General features: G+C 41.1%; 1 protein-coding gene across 1 annotated transcript in view; it reads right to left on the bottom strand.

Moving 5' to 3' along the window:
• The window catches only part of LOC126419762 (odorant receptor Or2-like), a 134,430-nt gene extending 116,017 nt beyond the window's left edge, over positions 1–18,413 (bottom strand). Inside the window, exon 1 of the mRNA XM_050086936.1 lies at positions 18,283–18,413. Coding sequence (XP_049942893.1) covers positions 18,283–18,324 — 42 coding nt within the window. The 5' untranslated portion in view covers positions 18,325–18,413. The remainder of the gene's footprint in view (positions 1–18,282) is intronic.
• Positions 18,414–19,915: the final 1,502 nt, after the last annotated feature.

Genomic DNA, 19,915 nt, shown 5'->3' with positions numbered 1-19,915 from the left:
GGCGACCAAATTCGCCTGATGTAAATCCTACGGAAAACTATTTGGTCGCTCTCTGGAGCCATCATTGCGTTCGCGAATCAGTGGCCCGTTATTTACGCGAATTACATGACACGTTCGTTTACATTTAAAGCCACACACCTCCACAAACGTACCAATAGACTGTCGGATTCCTGATACGCAGAATCAGTGATGTATTTCGTTCCAAAGACGGACAAACAAGCTATTAAGCAGGTGGTCACAATTTTTTGGCTCATTAGCGTACATTGGAAATGACCCGATTTCTCAACTTGGCACTTCATTTTCTACCGTCCACAGCTCCATTCACTGTCTCCAAATGACAAAATTGAGCCGTGTGCGGCTCGTGTTTATTCCGTTTATTGTCTGTCATCTTCTCTTACCGTACTGCCATCTCGTTTTCTTATTCTATTTACTGGCGTCGCTAACTTCCTTGCCAAACCTGCCCGTGAGTGGCAGCAGCAGCGCTTATCGATAAGTGCTCTGTCGTACTATCTCTGGAGCGACCGATAGTATTTCCGGTTCGTCGTGTGACTGGAAGTCGGTTGGGCACGGAGCAGCAGTCGGGCATGAGACAGCAGTCGGGGACGGAGCAGCGTCAAACACAGAGCGCCAGTGAGGTGCGGACAGCCAGTACTTCCGGACCGCTGCGACACACATGCACTGTCCGACGGAAGGAGACTGGAGCTGGAACGACCATTGGTTGGTCGTTCGGTCGGTCGTCTCATTGGCCGACGTGTATTTGATCCTTTGACCGTTTCCGGGTGTGGGCAGTTGATCGGTTGCGGCGGAGCAGCGAGGATGCCTCTGCAGCGTATGATCAGGCTGGGACCGCCGGCGGCGTCACGCGCGGTCGGAGTTGTGTGGCACTAAATAGCTGCGAGAACTGCTAAGTTCGTCTCCCACCGCACCTGCATACTGGAGTTGAGTAATCAGTGAACCTGTCGTGAAAGCTCAACCGTTATGACATCTTCGCTGATTGCTGGTTGTTGCATCCTGGGCTGTCGCCGCAAGCAGCGACGTGATGATGTGTTGGAGTCGGCAAAATTTTGCAGCCATCTCCCTGTATGGTGTTTAACCTTTGAAATGATTATAATTTATTAATGAAGTGCACCAGCGGTATCTTCTGCCTTGTGGCTGTTAACATTCCAGTTACCTGCCCTGGTCGTTAGCATAGGTTTGTGGCAGTGTGTCTTCCTCGCCGTGTTGATGGTGTCCGGCACGGCTTGGTGTTCTTCGACAGCTTGGTGTTGTTCTCCTTTTCTCTTTGAGTGTTTATTGTGCTTTGACTGTGTTTACATACCAGTTATTAAGACATAATCCCGCTGCGATCCTCGTCTTCGCTGGCACTCTCGGTTGTCGCGCTGTTGGTCGGATGGAAGGGAACTGATTAGGTGGTTGGTTGGTTCGTCAGCCGTCCGTAGGTCGTGCTCGAACCCGATTGTTTAGTGTTAAGCTTGGTTGTCTGTCCCACCTAAACTATGGTTAGAGTTTACTCCCCAGGCTGACCCTTGGAACACTTCTGAGCACCACTGTTTGTTGTTTGTGAGTCATTTTATTTAGTCGCAGGTACTGTGGCAGGCCTTCAGCCGTGTATTAATATTGTCTGTTTAGTATATGGCCTTCAGTCGAACTTCATAACAACTTAAGATTAGGCCTTCAGCCGTGTTTCATTTAAAATTCCTGTTGCTCTGCATTTAGGCCTTCAATAGCATTTGTTTCAGAACTGTGGCTTTACTATGTAAATCCTTGGCTGTAAAGTTTCTCTTTAATTATCTTGAATTCTTGAAACAGCCTTCAGCCATGTTCTGTAAATCTTTATCTTAAGGTTGTCTTTAACTATTCTTGAGTAATTGTTTGAGCCTTCAAGTTTTCTTAAGATGTTTTTTTGTTGTACTGTGTAAAAGCTTATCTTTGAAGACTCTCTTTTATTACGTAAAGAAAAAAATATTTTTGGGCCTTCAGCCGAAGAACTAACTTGAATTTTCCTTAATATGGCCTTTAGCCAGAATTTGTAAATGCTTGGCTTTTAAAGAATTCCTTAACTGATCTGAAATATTATTTCGGCCTTTAGCCGAGAAGATATTGTAATTTTGCTTAAGTAAGGCCTTCACCCGTTATCTTAAATCATGGTGTTTTAAAAGCAATCATGCAAACTTATTCTGGAGAAGTTACTTTGGCCCTCAGCTGTGAATTGATCTTTGTTGTTTTAAAGAGAAAACTGTGCATTGGTTTGAGGAATGACGTTGAATGTGTTCTTGTGTAACTAACAGTAATTGACCTTGGCCCCTTTCCACAATCTGATCCGCACTGTAATGCGAAACACCAGATTTCAAAAATGAAAGGATGTATACTCAAATAGCGCCAGTGAAATACATATAAAAATGACAGTCGATAAACAAACCCATAGCGACCGGAATACCAGAATGCAAAATAGAAACACTACGAGCTTATTATGCACTACCCTAATAGGTAAAGAGGCAAGTCCTAGTTTGAAGCACATTGTTATCTTTAAAATATCTGATATTTCTCATGCAAATGTTCAAGTTATGTCAATAAATCTTTAGTTTGAGTTTCTGGAGAGGTGAAAGAGGTCACTAGTCAGTGTTGGTGTCCAAGAAGTAGCCTCTCTGTGTAATCTTGATCTTCTGGCTGGTTCCCAACTCGTCGAATATAAGGCCTTTTCCTTCCAAAGTCCACTTGGTTTCCCACTTTAGCTTCTGTGAGTGAGTAATTGAAAAAGAATGCTTGTGTTCTGTAGTTTGCTCCAGCACAGCCAAAGTTCTCATAGAGCACTGTAATGACTGTGTTAACTTCACTCGTAGATGGACAGTGCTAAAACCTGTGAGACTGCTTGCTATCCTGGGGTGGAAATCTGTTTTTTCAGGGCTCACGTGGGTAGTTGGTGCCGAAAATCTCGTCTTTGACTCTTGGACGATGGAAGTGTGGCCATTCTTTCGCTCGGCGTGCTAAGTTATGGGTGCTCTCTTTAAGGCGTTCCGCTGATACCTTGAGCAAAGATAATCGGCTGATTTCCTTTAAACTAAAGATACAGTTACTTCCTTTCATTTCTTTGCAAAGGTTAAGGAAATGTTTCACATTCCCGTATTAGTCTTCATTTTCTTGAGAAAACTGTGCGGTAAATGCAACTGTATGTGACCCGCTTTGTGTCATTAGGGAAGCCGTTAAGCTTGTGCTCGTGCGAATGTAATGTTAAAGTATCATGTAAATGATTTTGATATTTTAGTACTTTTATACTTTAATGTTAAAGTATCAAGTATTTTCACGGAATTTGATGAAGTTTTCTTTGCGATTGTCTGACCTACCTTAAATGATAGGTCTTTATGCCCTGAGTATAATGATGAGTCACAAGTATGTGGAATTTTTGTTTGGCGGATTTTGAATTTAAGGGACTTTGCCTGAATTCTGGTCTTCAGCTGATCAAATGACCGTTATTTAAAGATCCTTGGTCTGTGGCCTAGCTCAAATGATACAACTAACGCCCTGAGCTTAATGAATACCTACATGCAGATCGAATTTCTATTTTTTTTTTTTTTTTTTTTTTTTTTTGCTGTTTGTGTTTTAATTCTAGTCCTCAGCCGACAAGGTGCATTGAACCTGATTACCGGCACAGCCTAATACAAATAATACTTGAGACTGATCAATTTTCAATATGAGAATCATATTCGCTTTAGTGAATAAGGTTAAACTTTGGCTCCACTATGCACTGATGACAATGAAAATTTGTGCCAGATTGGGACTCGAATTCCTATCTTCAGCTTGGTTTAAATTCAAAGAAATAGTGTCGACGACAGTTGGGAGATATATACCAAATAAATTAATAACATGTGGTCCTGAACTCCAAGTCATACTAAACAGATCAGAAAAATATTGCAAAAGCAACGAAAAAAAGCATGCCAAATTTAAAAGCGCGCAAAATCACCAAGATCTACGAAGTCTTACAGAAGCACGAAATTTAAAGCAAACTTCAATGTGGGATGCTTTTAATGATTTCGACAGCGAAATTCTCTCTCGAGTTCTGGCAGAAAACCCAGAGTGAAAGGCAAAGGTCCCGAGTTCGAGTCTCGGTCCGGCACACAGTTTTAATCTGCCAGGAAGTTTCATATCAGCGCACACTCCTCTGCAGAGTGAAAATCTCATTCTGATTCTTGTCGTTTGTGAAGTACACCAGTGGCAAGACGCAATCAATGCCTTCACTTCATGATAACGATAGTGATGCTATTGATTACAGCGCCACTAAATCAGAATTACTAAACACGGTTTCCCGAAATTCCTTCACAAAAAAGCCGAAGTAAATATTCCAGGATTCGAATCTGCCAACATGAGTAACTCGGAAGTAGATATTCTTGGTATAGCGAAGCAACTAAAAACATTTAAGAAAGGCAAGGCTTCCGGTCCAGATTGTGTACTAGTCAGGTTCCTTTCAGAGTTTCGTACTTAGCAATCATATACAACCACTCGCTCCTAGAATGATCCGTACCCAGAGACTGGAAAGTTGCGCAAGTCATACGAATACTGAAGAAAGGAAATTGGAGCAATCGGCTAAGTTACAAACCTATATCGATTCGCTGTAGGATTTTGGAACATATGCTGTCCTCGAACATTACGAATAACCTCGAAAAAAATGATTTATTGACAATTAGCCAACACGGATTCAAAAAATATCGTCCTTGTGAAACACAACTACCTCTTTATCGTCACGAAATAACGAGTGCTAGCAACAGGGTTCGTCAAACTGATTCCGTATTTTTAGATTTGCGTCACAGTTGCTAATAGCTGACCGAAAGACGTCGCGTAAAACGGAAGTAATATCTGGTGTTGCCAAGGAAGTGTTTTAATCCCTCTGTTGTTCCTGATCTACGTACAGATTTAGGAACCAATTTGAGCAGTTCTCTTATGTTGTTTGCAGATGACGCTGTCATTTACCGTCATGTAGTGTCATCGGATCATCAAAATCAATTGCAAAATGATTTAGGCAAGATATCTGAATGATGCAAAAAATGACAGTTGTCTCTGATCATGAAAAGTGTGTGTAGTCATCCACAAGAGCCTGAAATAGAATCCGCTACGTTCCGGTTACACAATAATCCCACAAATCTAATGGCTGTAAACTCAACTACAATCGCGGGTAACTTAAATTGGAACTATCATATAGATAATGTTGTGAAAAAAAACAAAGATTGCGATTTATTGCAGAACACATAAACAATGTAACAGGTTTTAGTAAAGAGACTGCTTACATTACGCTTGTTCGTCCTCTTTCTGAGTATTACTGTGCAGTATGGGATTCGCATCATATAGGACTGATGGAGGAAATCGAGAAAGTTCAAAGTAGGTCAGGACGTTTTGTATTGTCGTGAAATAGGAGAGTGCCACGGATAAAATGGCTCTGAGCACCATGCGACTTAACTTCTGAGGTCATCAGTCGCCTAGAACTCAGAACTAATTAAACCTAACTAACCTAAAGACATCACACACATCCATGCCCGAGGCAGGATTCGAACCTGCGACCGTAGCGGTCGCTCGGCTTCAGACTGTAGCGCCTAGAACCGCACGGCCACTCCGGCCGGCTTGCCACGGATATGATCCACGAATTGGGGAGGCAGTTATGAAAACAAAGGTCTTTTTCTCTGAGACAGGACCTTCTCATGAAATTTCGATCACCAGTATTCTCCTCAGAGCGTGAAAATATTTTGTTGGCACCCACCTACATAGGGATAAACGATCATCATAAGGAAATGAGAGAAATCAGAACTCGCACGGAAAAATTTAAGTGTTTGTTTCTCCTAAGCGCTGTTCGAGAGTGGAATGGTAGAGAAGTAGCTTAAAGGTAGTTCGATGAACACACTGCTTGGCACTTAATTGTGAATTGCAGAGTAATCATGTAGATGTAGATGTAGACGAGAGTGGTTGCCATGGCAGCCTCGGCTACCTGAGCACGCTCCAGGGACCGACCCAAACATCCCTGTGTCACCACTTTCGTCTACATTCTGTACTCGCACGGACACCGTGCGAGTTCCGTACAGGAAGAGACGGGCCCAGTTATTAGACATGAAATACTAAACTGCAGTACCTCTGTCATTCTAAAGTACTTTGCAATGTCCTTCAAACATGCGTGCAAGACTAAATGGCGATGCAAAGTACATTGCTACAACACGGGCACTGCAGTTTAGTACTTGCGAATACGACACCTACCGGAAAGTGCCTCTTGGTTATCGATTTTTATATATTTGTCCCACTTTACGTGATAGTCGTAAATATGCCTCACCCAGCCAGATGTACGCCCCCGGCATTCGCAATCACTCTCTGCATCTGAGTAATCTATTGGACGATGGGATTGGTATTGTTGTAATCTTGTATGACTCCGTACATGAATAAATGAAGGCTTTCCATTTCTGTTTCCTATACCACTTTCCAGTTATTAAATGAAGAACTAAACTGGATACTGTTAGGCACTGTGTTCTTTGTATTACATAAACAGTCTTTCACTAAGTGATCAAAGTACAATAACATTTTTTCCCCCTAATGTCCGTATATCGTGCGACTACTCCTCGAGGTTCCTAGAAGAATGAAGCTCATCTCATGCATAATGAATCTGTCAATAATTAATCAGCTCCTAGTAATCCAAATTCTCTCTCCGAAACCAAAATATTTGGGACCCCAAACTACAAATATTAAATTGAGATTTAGGTCCTTCTTGAGTGAAGCAAATATGGTTTTGTGAAAGGAAATTTGACAAAGAAACACTGCTTTGCTTGTGACATCAGTTTCCTTTGCTCCACACGTCAAGATCACAGAAGAAACCGAACCTAGTTATCTGTAGCGCAAGATATACGGTAAAATCGTCTTATTTATTGAGCCAGTTCCGTTGTTTGAACGCAACTTATACGATGACCGATAAGCCTGCAGGACTATGAACATGACACACACGAACGAAATTTGGTAAATTCTAAGTCGTCCTAAACCACGACACTAGTTTCATAGCTTCAAAGTCTGATTACTTTACTGATGGGTTGGTGCATAAATTCGTAGCGCTTTTCAATAAGATTAATGAACACAACATTTACACACAACAGAGACATCAGTCATCAATAATACACTACTGTCCATTAAAATTGCTACAGCATGAAGATGACGTGCTACAGACGCGAAATTTAACCGACAGGAAGAAGATGCTGTGATATGCAAATGATTAGCTTTTCAGAGCATTCAGACACGGTTGGCGCCGGTGGCGACACCTACAACGTGCTGACATGGGTGATTTCTCATACACAAACAGCGGCTGACCGCCGTTGCCTGATGAAACGTTGTGATGCCTCGTGTAAGGAGGAGAAATGCGTACCATCACGTTTCCGACTTTGATAAAGGTCGGATTGTAGCCTATCGCGATTGTGGTTTATTGTATCGCGACATTGCTGCTCCCGTTGGTCTCGATCCACTGACTGTTAGCCGAATATGGAATCGGTGGGTTCAGGAGGGTAATACGGAACGCCGTGCTGGATCCCAACGGCCTCGTATCACTAGCAATCGAGATGACAGGCATCTTATCCACACGCCTGTAACGGAACGTGCAGCCACGTCTCGATCCCTGAGTCAACAGATGGGGATATTTGCAAGACAACAACCATCTGCACGAACAGTTCGACGACGTTTGCAGCAGCATGGACTATCAGCTCAGAGACCATGGCTGTGGTTACCCTTGACGCTGCATCACAGACAGGAGCGCCTGCGATGGTGTATTCAACGACGAACCTGGGTGCACGAATGGCAAAACTTCATTTTTTCGGATGAATCCAGTTTCTGTTTACAGCATCATGATGGTCGCATCCGTGTTTGGTAACATCGCGATGAACGCATATTGGAAGCCTGTATTCGTCATCGCCATACTGGCGTATCACCTGGCGTGATGGTATGGGGTGCCATTGGTTACACGTCTCGGTCACCTCTTGTCCGCATTGACGGCACTTTGAACAGTGGACGCTACATTTCATATGTGTTAGATGTGTTACGACCCGTGGCTCTACCCTTCATTCGATCCCTGCAAAACCCTACATTTCAGCAGGATAATGCACGACCGCATGTTGCAGGTCCTGTACGGGCCTTTCTGGATACAAAAAATGTTCGACTGCTGCCCTGGCCACCACGTTCTCCAGATCTATCACCAATTGTAAACGTCTGGTCAATGGTGACCGAGCAGCTGGCTCGTCACGATACGCCAGTCACTACTCTTGATGAACTGTGGTGTCGTGTTGAAGCTGCATGGGCAGCTGTACCTGTACACGCCATCCTAGCTCTGCTTGACTCAATGCCCAGGCGTATCAAGGCTGTTATTACGGCCAGAGGTGGTTGTTCTGGGTACTGATTTCTCAGGATCTATGCACCCAAATTGAGTGAAAATGTAATCACATGTTAGCTCTAGTATAATGTACTTGTCCAATGAATACCCGTTTATCATCTGCATTTCTTCTTGGTGTAGCAATTTTAATGGCCAGTAGTGTATATACTGCTTCATTATTTACAGCTGTCTGCCAAAGCTGGGGTAACTTTTCGATACAATGGCTGTAGAAATCACGTGGATTTGAGGCGAAGAACTCGTCGAGGCATGTTATGAGCGTATTTTTATCCGAAAAGTAAGTTCCTTGCAAGTTGTTCGATAGAGAGCGGAGAAGGTTAAAATCTGAGGGTGCAAGATCGGGTGAATAAGATGAGTACGGAATGATTCCCAACCACAGCTGCTTAGTAGTGTTCCACCAGATGCATCATATTATGTATTGTGGATGCCTGCTTATCTTTGTACGGAGAGTTATTGCTTTGTTAGGGCTTAACCATACCTTTCTTTTTCTTGTTACCATAAAGACAGCATTTCTCGTCACCAGTAACTGTACGGGGTTGGAATGGTTGGTGTTGTTCACGCCAGCCGCTGTGGCCGAGCGGTTCTAGGCGCTTCAGTCCAGAACCGCGCTGCTGCTACGGTCGCAGATTCGAATCCTGCCTCGGGCATGGATGTTTTTGATGTCCTTAGGTTAGTTTGGTTTAAGTAGTTCTAAGTCTGTGGGACTGATGACCTCAGATGCTAAGTCCCAAAGTGCTTCGAGCCATTTGAACCATTTTTTGTTGTTCACGAGCCAATTGATGGCAAGTAAGTAGAGATGCACATATACTCATCCGCTGATTTTTGTGATTTCGTCTTAGATCATGCTATATCCATACACCCGATTTTTGAACCTTTCCAATCGCATGCAAATGTCACACGATTGTGGAATGATTACAGTTCGTCAAATTTGCCAGTTGTCGAGTACACTGACGCCGGTCGTTGAGGATTAATGCTTTTAAACGATCTTGATTAAACCCAGAAGGTCTTCCTGAATGTGAAGAGTCAGTGATGTCAAAATGATCCTCCTGAAAACGAGAAAACCGTTTTCTTGCCGTGCTCTGTCCAATGGCATTACCCCACACACGACGCAAATGTTTCTGGCTGCCTCCGGTGCTGTCGCCCCTCTACTTGAATTCAAACAGAAGAATGTGTTGGAAATGCTCCGATTTCTTCATATTCTAGTGTCCATTCACTAACTCCAAAGGACAGAATGAGAACATGTAAACTCAAATAGCAACAGTAATCACAAACGTAAAATGATAATCGATAAAAAAAAGCCATAGCAACCGAAATACCAAAATGCAAAACAAAAAAGCACTACGAACGTATACCATAAACTAATAATAAGTTAGTGCGTTAAATATTTCTCGCTTTACTGTTGAAGACATTGTATTTTTTTACACATGTCAGTGCTTACGTTGTACAGTGATATAATTTTATAAGTACATCCAGTGGTACATGCGGATACTATAAGACAAATCTACAGCGAAGAGAGTAAGTAGATGCTGAAGTATAACTGCTTGAACAGCGAAAAAGTAAGCGATAAACTTTTTTACTTTCATTATTTTGTGTTTGTGTGTGTGTTTGTGTATGGGGGGGGGCGGGGGCGGGAGGGGGGTGTCAGCAACGAGGAAGAGTTTCGAAAAGGTTTGAAATTATGTGTGAAGCGTGAAAGAAGTTTGTCAGTGCTCTCATTCTCAAATACTGGATCAGTATAGTTTGACTAATTTGAGTCTCGTCACTTACGCATCCCCAAGACGTGCACACAGTTTCTGATTTTCATACTTGTCTCACTGTGTTAAACCTTTAACATAAGATTGTACCTGTTAATATGTAGATTATTCAGCATTTTAAATTTTTAAATTCGATCAATAGCTGTACGAAATTTTGAAAAACAAGCGAGGTGGTGAAGTGGTTAGCACACTGGACTCGTATACGGGAGGAAGACGGTTCAAACCAGCGTCCGGCCACCCTAATTTAGGTCTTCCATGATTTTCCCAAATCGCTTCATGCAAATGCCTGGATGGTTGCTTTGAAAGGTATCGGCAGACTTCCTTTCCCATCCTTCCCTAATCCCATGAGACCGATGACCTCGCTGGTTGGTTACCTCCCCCCCCCCCCCCCCCCCCATCAACGAACCAACGAAATTCTGGAAATCAAATTTTTATTTCCCCTAGAGACCATTAGATAGATAACATACAACTCGGACCAGATGATCGTTTTAGCCGGTTCATAATGTAGCCGTCACGAATGTTCAGTTTCGAATTCGTCATGTCGTGGCCATCTCCTTTTTATCAGCAAAAGGTATAACACGAGGACTAGTTGGCATTAATTCTTCTTCTCTACCCCCTCTCCTCCCTGTTAGTATCTTCATTTTATTTTTAATTGTTCTTATCTCAGGTGGGCTACGCCGGCCGGAGTGACCGAGCGGTTAAGGCCCTACAGTCTGGAACCGCGCGACCGCTACGGTCGCAGGTTCGAATCCTGCCTCGGGCATGGATGTGTGTGATGCCCTTAGGTTAGTTAGCTTTAAGTAGTTCTAAGTTCTAGGGGACTGATGACCAAAGTAGTTGAATGAAAAAAAAATATATATATATATATATATATATATATATATATATATATATATATATATATATATAAATATTTACTATGTAAAATGAATGGATGAAAATGGGGAAGAAATGGCTTTAAATATTTTTGTTATTTACTCTTTCAGTACGAACTTTGTTGTAGAACCCCCTTTTTTTACGTGTGGTAGTAAAAATTCATTTAGACAGAATTAAGCACATTTAAAATTACGTGAACTTTAGCAACCCTCTCATGCTGATCAATTCAAACTAACTGATTAATAACATTTATTGCCTTGAAAATTATTTAAATTAAATTTTTTACATATTTCGGCCTTGGCACATATTTTCTATACGCAGTGGGTTTTTAAATATTTACTGAATTCTTTCCCGGCGTTGGCTATGGAACACAAGACTGTCTCTGTTAGCATAAAATGGTTAAATATTTCCAAGCCGACCTGAACGTTTAATTATCATTGACAAAACACACTTCACAATACGTTTAAGTTATTTGCTTTAGAAATTGAAGGAACCAACAGATTAACAACTTCAACGTTAATTATCCGCCTATGAATGCACAAATGTAAAACCAGTAATAAATTCAGTCAGCCTCAGGATCGCTGTAAAAGAAAAATATTTCGTAATTCACTGCGAATTTTACCTGCTCCCGATTTACGGGATTGGTTAATTTTATAGCGGAACAATTTTTTAAATGTGCCGCCGCTGCAAATCGTTCGGTCGCGGCACAGCCCAGCAACACCAACGATAATCGCTAAAAGTGCTGAAAATTCTTTAAAGAAATATTATAGATGACATGGGCAAGCTAATTTACATTAGTAATACACAATTTTGATAAATTATAATGTATTTAGACCATAACAATAATTAAAATTACACAGCTTTATAATTTCTCCTCTAATGGCGGCCAAAGATAGATACAGACAAAAGAAGTCTACTCATTCATAAAATGCTACGTCACAGGTTCCTCTCTCTCTCTCTCAGCTCTCGAGGGAGACGACAAAGAATGCACATTATGTAGTGCTATTTATACTATTGCTGATTATGAATATCTCTTTGTAATCTTACAACATTATTTTCCTCTGTGGCTATATTTTACATTTTTTCATCGCAGATATTAACATATTTCGTAATTACATTATGAGTATAGAAATATTACAATCATAAATACATCGAGAATATTATTACAGAAAATATTACAATATTAATCAACGTCCTTTATACAAAATTAAATAATATTTTTTGTTAAACAATTACAGTACATACGAATTGCTTCATAGCGGCGTACATAGGACAATTAAATGTCATTTCAGTTTATTAATAGTGTGTGTGCTGCCAGGGAACGTTACAGTAGTTAAGTCCCATAGTGCTCAGAGCCATTTGAACAATTTTTTTCAGGTGGGCTACTTGACAAGAGAGAATTTTGTATTTCGTGTAAGAGACGACTTCCTTGGCATCATGTTAGTTATTTAGCTTCATGTTCCAAGGATCATGTGTAGGTTAATTGTAATGTTCCAGAACGAGTCATTTTATATTAACATTACTCATATGTTTATGGTTAATACTAACCATTTACAGTTGCCTTTTAAAAAATACAGTCGTTGGTTAGTAATTCCTACCCCCCCCCACTTCTTACACATTGCAAAAATAGAAGTTCTTCTATGGAATAGGAGCTGTCAAGCTGAAGCTTTTTCGGTTTGCTTCCAAATTTAACTTTGCTGTCTATCAGACATTTTATCATTGGGTAAGTGTGAAAATTTCTAAGTATTTATGTTTGCTACTGAGCAACATCATGTCACCTAAGCCGAGCATGCGCAGTGATCGTTTCTTTCGCAAAATAAGAGAGAAATTATCCTTGTATTGGGCAAAGGACAACGCCGACACAGCAGTGCACGATTTGGTAATATACCTATTTATATTTCTTTACTGTGAAACGAGACTAATTAAATTGCGAATAACGTTGAGAAAAAGAGACATTAACACCATGGGAGCTACCGAATGAAAGGAAGACTGCTTCTAGAAAGAAGCATCAAGATATCCCTATCTGTACAGCTCATAGATACGAGATTATCGAAAGAACATACAAATTTTAATTAAATCAGCAGCACAAGTTGCGAACCAGAAACATAAGAGGAGCAATTTCTCAGATTACAAATTACACTACCATAGACAAAAAAATGTTATATCTCCTCAGGATCAGCAAAGTGTGCCAATCAGCCACAGATGGTCGCCAGCTCCCATCTCTTCTGATGCTCTAACCCCAAATCTCTTCAGACTCCCCCACTATTCATTTCCGAATCTCAAAAAACTCAGTCAGAAGTTCAAGCAAAGAGCGAGTATTTCTCTCTCTCTCTCTCTCTCTCGACCGTGGTACCGAATTCAATTATTAAAATTATTTTGATCTTACTTCATGGACACTGATTTCTTGTTTCGGGATAAACTGCTGCCCTCTTTGGAAGAGTTCACTGTAGCATTTCTTGTAACAAACGACTTCGGGATGTTCTTTTCTGAATAGCAGCAATGAAGTCTAGATAAAAGAGAGTCTTGAAGGCCCTTTTTTTGGGATATTGTCCAAATCAACGAAGCCTTGTCCTGCCATATATAAAACCTCGTAGGTTCGGGATGGCCTAGCAGTAATAATGATAGTTTTAAGGTCTTCCCCATTTAGAACGTTTCGCACTTAACAATATCAGAGCATATCACGATCTGAGGCTTAAAAATTGTGTCCAGAGAAACGAAACTTGCGTTCTATGATGTCAAAAGTGTCATTAGCGAGAAGATAAACATATAAAACATCATAATCTCGCTCTTTCGCTGAATCTCACCACTGTCACTCCATTCACAAAGGCTACGTTTTTAAGTGGTGTAGAATCTAACATTCGGGGCTCCTAAAACACAGGACGCTATCTGATTTTGTAACTTTCTAACTACTGCTTTTTCTCAACCAACTGTTAGCTCCCGTTCCACCTTCCTTTTCAGTTTCCCCTCCCCATTTTCTGATAGACCGTAAGCTTGGGCATTTATTTCATAAAATATACGTAAGTAGAATAAAAAACTGAAAGGGCAACATACTGCATTACTGTGAGACAAGTCTCAAACGTAACCGAGAGGTAATTCTGCGACACTTAGGTCTCTGTTGTATGCACCGAGAGCGTGGCGAATATTATATCAAAAAGTTTCGAGTAACTATGTTTGATCGATCTCAAGTCCACCAAAACGCCAACACAAACTTGGATGCCCTCAGGTGATGTAATTGATGCACGAACATCCCTCACAAGAAGAGCCTTAAATATATACACATATAATTCTGAAATAACTGAAAAGCCCAAAATTTTGTTAGTATCTGACTAGGAAGATCAGTGTAAAGAGAAATCTCAACTACGGTGATGGCAAAAATTTGCAAGTTACACAGAATATCGATCATTTCCTGAGAGTAAATAAACTGTCACGTCTTCGTAAGGATTCTAAATTACAACTGAACGAGAATTGCTCAGCGTTAAACTTTCACACAGCATCTGTAGTAATACAGTCATTTCAATAAAGGGAATATACCAATGACAAGTCTAAAAAAGTATGACAGTGACATATACTCTTCCAATCCCAGAGTAATACAGTCATTTCAATAAAGGGAATATACCAATCACAAGTCTAAAAAAGTATGACAGTGGCATATATTCTTCCAATTCCAACCACTTCAACATACGTTCATTCTAAAGCAATATTAATCAAATACTGCTAGGCGATGAGTAGTTTCCAGTACAGCAGATCATACAGGACTGTTTGTTAGCAATAATATGCAGTCGGCACAGTTGGTCTCCTAAGGAAGTGTGACAAGCCCTCTTTTGTTCCTGGATTACATAAACGATTTATGAGACAATCTGAGCAGCCCTCTCAGGTTAACAGATGATTTACCGTCTTGTAATTCGATGATCAAAACGAATTTCAGGATGATTTAGACACGATATATGTTGGGTGTAACAAATTTATATTGTCTGTTAATCAAGAAAAGTGTAAAGTTGTCCGCGTAAGCACTAAAGAAAATCCACTAAATTTCAGTCACACAATAAGTAACACTTATCTAAAGGGTCAAAATTCAACTAAATACTTAGAGATTACAATTACGAATAACTTAAATTGGAATGGTCACAGAGACAAAGTTGTGAGGAGAGCAAGCCAAAGACTGTGATTTATTGTCAGAACGTCTAGAAAATGTAACAGGTTTACCAAAGAGACTGCTTTCACTCAGCTTGTCCGCGCTCTTCTGTGTACTGTTGTACGGTGTGGGATACGCATCAGATAGTACTGATGGAGTTCAAAGAAGGACAGAGTGCTACGGATGTGATAAACGAATTGGGGTGGGACTCATTAAAACAAAAGTGTTTTTCACTGTAGCAGGAACTTCTCACGAAAATGCAGTCACCAACTTTCTGCTCAGGTTGTGAAAATATTTTGTGGGTCTGATCATCACATTAAAATAAGAGAAATCAAATTGGTACAGAAAGATTTAAGTGATTGTTTCTCCCGCGCGCTGGTCGATAGCGGAACGGTAGAGAAGTAGCTTAGAGGTGGTTGGATGAACCCTCTGCCAGGCACTTCATTATGAATTGTAGAGTAGTCATGTAGATGTACATAGATGCAGGTGTATCCTTTGTCTCTCATGGACACGCATTTGGGAGGACGACGGATCAAACCCGCGTCCGGCCGTCCTGATTTAGGTTTCCGTGAGAGCCTAAATCGCTTAAGACAAATGTCAGTGTGTTCCTTCGAAGGGCACGGCCGCTTTCCTTCTCCATCCCTCGCTAATCCGAGTTTTACCCCCGTCTCCTATGACCTCGTTATTGACGGGACGTTGAACACTAATCTCATCCTAATCTGACTCTCGCCGCATCATCACCGTCCCGTTGGTTTGCTCGTTGCTAGCGGCCGGTTACCCGGACTCCACCGGTCGTATCGGTGTCAGTTTAGCTCAATCACTTAAAATATTCTGTAATATTTTCTTCTCAGTTAACAACAGAAAATCCTCCATGTAGGCAGTTTCTTGATCTCTCGTCATGTCTTTTATTAACATAACCTGAAAACTGGATGGCAAGGTCAGCTATCAGAATAAACAAGGACGGTCGCAATAGGTCATTCGTCAAGACTAACGGACACACAGAACAACAACGGATGCGGATTTCCAACTGAATCATAAGCTTTGCATTGGCATCTGTATTTAGTTTGCTGTGGATTAAACAACGCTAACTGTTCAATTTTGCACTTGGATCAATTTGACTTCCGCCTCTATATATGTCAACATCATCGCAACGCATATCACCCTTTCAGTTTCTCTGTTTGTGCTTGAGGGCACAAACGTCATAACAGCAGAGATAAAAAGAGCGATAACATCATCGATTTGCCTGATATGATAGAAGAAGAAACAGGAGTCGATTTAGAAGGGATAGGGGATCCAGTATTAGAATCGGAATTTAAAAATGCTTTGGAGGACTTAATGTCAAATAAGGCACAAGGGATAGATAACATTGCATCAGAATTTCTAAAGTAATTGTGGGAAATGGCAACAAAACGACTAATCACGTTGGTGTGTAGAATTTATGAGTCTGGCGACATACCATCTGACTTTCGGAAAAGCATCATCCACACGATTCCGAAGACGGCAAGAGCTAACAAGTGCGAGAATTATCGCACAATCAGCTTAACAGCTCGTCAATTCAAGTTGCTTACAAGAATAATACACAGAAGAATGGAAAAGAAAATTGAGGATGCCCTAGATGACGATCATTTTGGCATTAGGAAAGGTAAAGGTACGAGAGAGCCAATCCTGATGTTGCGGTTAATAATGGAAGCAAGACTAAAGAAAAATCAAGACACGTCCATAGGATTTGTCGACCTGGAAAAAACGTTCGACAATGTAAAATCGTGCAAGATGTTCGAAATTCTGAGAAAAGTAGGTATAAGCTATAGGGAGAGACGGGTCATACACAATATGTACAATAGTAAAGAGGGAATATTAGGAGTGGACGACCAAGAACGAAGTGCTCGTATTAAAAAGGGTGTACGACAAGGATGCAGCATTTCGCCCCTACTGTTCAATCTGTACATCGATGGAAACAAAAGAAAGGTTCAGGAGTGGAATTAAAATTCAAGGTGAAAGGATCTCAATGAGATGATTTGCTGATGACATTTCTGTCCTGAGTGAAAGTGATGAAGAATTACATGATCTGCTGAACAGAATGAACAGTCTAATGTGAAATGGACTGAGAGTGAATCGAAAAAAGGCGAAGGTAATGAGAAGTAGTAGAGATAACAGCAGTTAGAAAATTAACATCAGGATTGATGGTCACGAAGTAGATGAAGTTAAGGAATTCTGCTAACTAGGCAGTAAAATATCCAATGACCTACGGAGCAAGGAGAAGTCTACTAACATCAAATGTCGGCCTTAATTTGAGGAAGAAATTTCTGAGAATGTATGTCTGGAGTACAGCATTGTATGGTAGCGAAACAAGGACTGTGGGAAACCAGGAAGAAAAAAGAATCGAAGTATTTGAGATATGGTGCTAAAGACGAACTTTGAAAATTAGGTGGACTGATAAGGTAAGGAATGAGGAGATTCTGCGCAGAATCGGAGAAGGAATATGTGGAAAACTCTGATAAGGAGAAGGAACGGGATGATAGGACATCTGTTAAGATATGAGGGAATGACGTCCATGGTATTAGAGGGAGCAGTAGAGGGCAAAAACTGTGGAGGGAAGCAGATTGGAGTACATCCAGCAAATAATTGAGGACGTAGGTTGCAAGTGCCACACTGAGATGAAGAGGTTAGCACAGGAGAGGAATTCGTGGCGGGCCGCATCAGACCAGTCAGAAGACTCATGAAAAAAGAAGATCGCTACCCTACAACTTTTGTCACGCCAGTCTGAGTGACTGAAGTTTGTTTAATTTCATCAAATTCTCAATGGCAACTATTGATCAGCTAATGTGATACACCGTTCATTCCTCTTTCATCCAAACTTGGTACACATGTCCATTCTATCAGGCAACAAAGGCTGTGGGGTAAGAATCTCCTACCTATTATAGTTTAAAGATATGACGTCAAACCAAAAACTGCATCTTGTAAATTTATTGCTTCTGTGTTACTGACTATTAGCAATAAATTTATCACGCGTATCCACACATACCGCTAAATGCATCTACACAAATACAGGCTGGGGTTAACAAAAGTGGGCCAGAGAACAGAGTTCCTAAGTACAAAGAAATACAGCAGAGGGTAGGAAATAAAGTGCTAACCTGATTATAGCAGGTGTTGGAAATGACCACCATTCGTCTCATGGCTCTTGTGGGCCCTGGTCAGCAAGTTGCTAAAGTCGGATCGAAGCTGAACTGCTGGAATTGCTGTATTCTCATCTGCAATGTTCTGCTCCGCTCTTGAAGTCTATGAGGGCTGTAGCGCTATACCTTAGACTTGAGGACTCCCCACACTCTTTCAGATCTGGTGACCTGGTGGCCAGTTAGGGCCGCGACCAGACTGATCTCTGCTAATCACTCTGTCAGCTGCGAAGATTGTGTAAATGTGCTCCAAGGTTCGGCGGGCTGTATGGCCAGTTGCCGCATCCGGTTGGAAGTAACTGTAGGCCATCCCTCATCGTTAATGATGCCACATGAACACGTCCAATCGTATCCACTTGTCGGGTCACTTTTATTTGCTCCGCCTTGTGTATCATACATTGTACGGCACATAGTTCAAGAGATATGACGTCATGAACACTGATATGCATGAAAAGATACTGCATCATGCATGAAATTTTGATATGTTTACTTACTACTGAGAAACTCCAACAGTCGACTTAAGCAAATCCATGGCACTTACCACCACCTTTGATAGATTTCAACTGCGAAGCACAAATGGCTGTAGGCGAAGACAGTAGCTGTCGACAGAGTTATGAAGAGGCTTCGCCATAGAGACGTTTATAAAATCGTGTTGCAGACTTAACGAAGTAGCTGCGTCCAGCGAACAGAAACTGTAGGGAATACTGGTCTTAGTCATTTGTACATTATACACATTTCATTGTAAGACTGTTCCATAATTTCGAAGGGGTTTTCAGGAATATATGGAAATGAAATTTTTTCAATAGTACCCTTCAAACAATTCATGTCTTGTTTTCGTTTCTAACGGAATATTGGCGAAACGAATACCCGTGCAGGGCCGGGTTTGACAGATAGTCTTATATAAAACGAGGTCAATCTGACAGGAGTCTCATTGTTTCTTAACGTGAAGGGACAAAATTTTTTATTGCACTGATTTTATCATTGTCGAGAAGTATAATACGAGGAGTAAGTAAATGTTCCAAGAATTTTGATTTTTGTTGGATGACGGTAATGCCAGCCTTTAGAACTCTGCACAATGTCTTTTCTGTAAGATCAATATGACCTTGCCATATTTGTGCCGCTATTAATAAGTCATCCACAAGAAGAGTTTGCCTGCCAAGCAACTCAGATCCTAGTACAGAGTTAAGTGCTGCAGTAAATACGCCCGAACCAGCATTCATGCCGTTGTGTATCACCTAAAACTGAAGCTGCAGACAGCGTAGATAAAATCATTATATTTTCTAGACTTCTAGCACAAGGGAATCTCCAAATACAAGACATGGAGATTTATGCAGCTTAGAAATTTAACCTCACTAAATCTTTGAATCTGTCCTATGTTTTCTTGTCTGGTCCAGAGAGGTACAGTGATTTTTTTTAAAAGCAGTGGCATCCAAAAACGGTCGAACATTATTGGCTCCTCGATTTTTCAGTGATATTCCAATCCAGGGTTCTGCGAATATATTTGGTAATGACGGGTCTTATTGTCCACAGAATGGGAATAAGAATTGTGACAGAAGGTGTTGCTGGGGGAGTGGGGAATGGCATCTAGGTGGCA

This window comes from Schistocerca serialis, chromosome 9, assembly GCF_023864345.2.
Source record: "Schistocerca serialis cubense isolate TAMUIC-IGC-003099 chromosome 9, iqSchSeri2.2, whole genome shotgun sequence".
NCBI lineage: Eukaryota > Metazoa > Arthropoda > Insecta > Orthoptera > Acrididae > Schistocerca > Schistocerca serialis.
Note: the sequence above shows the minus strand (reverse complement) of the source record. Positions and strands in the feature narration are given on the sequence as shown.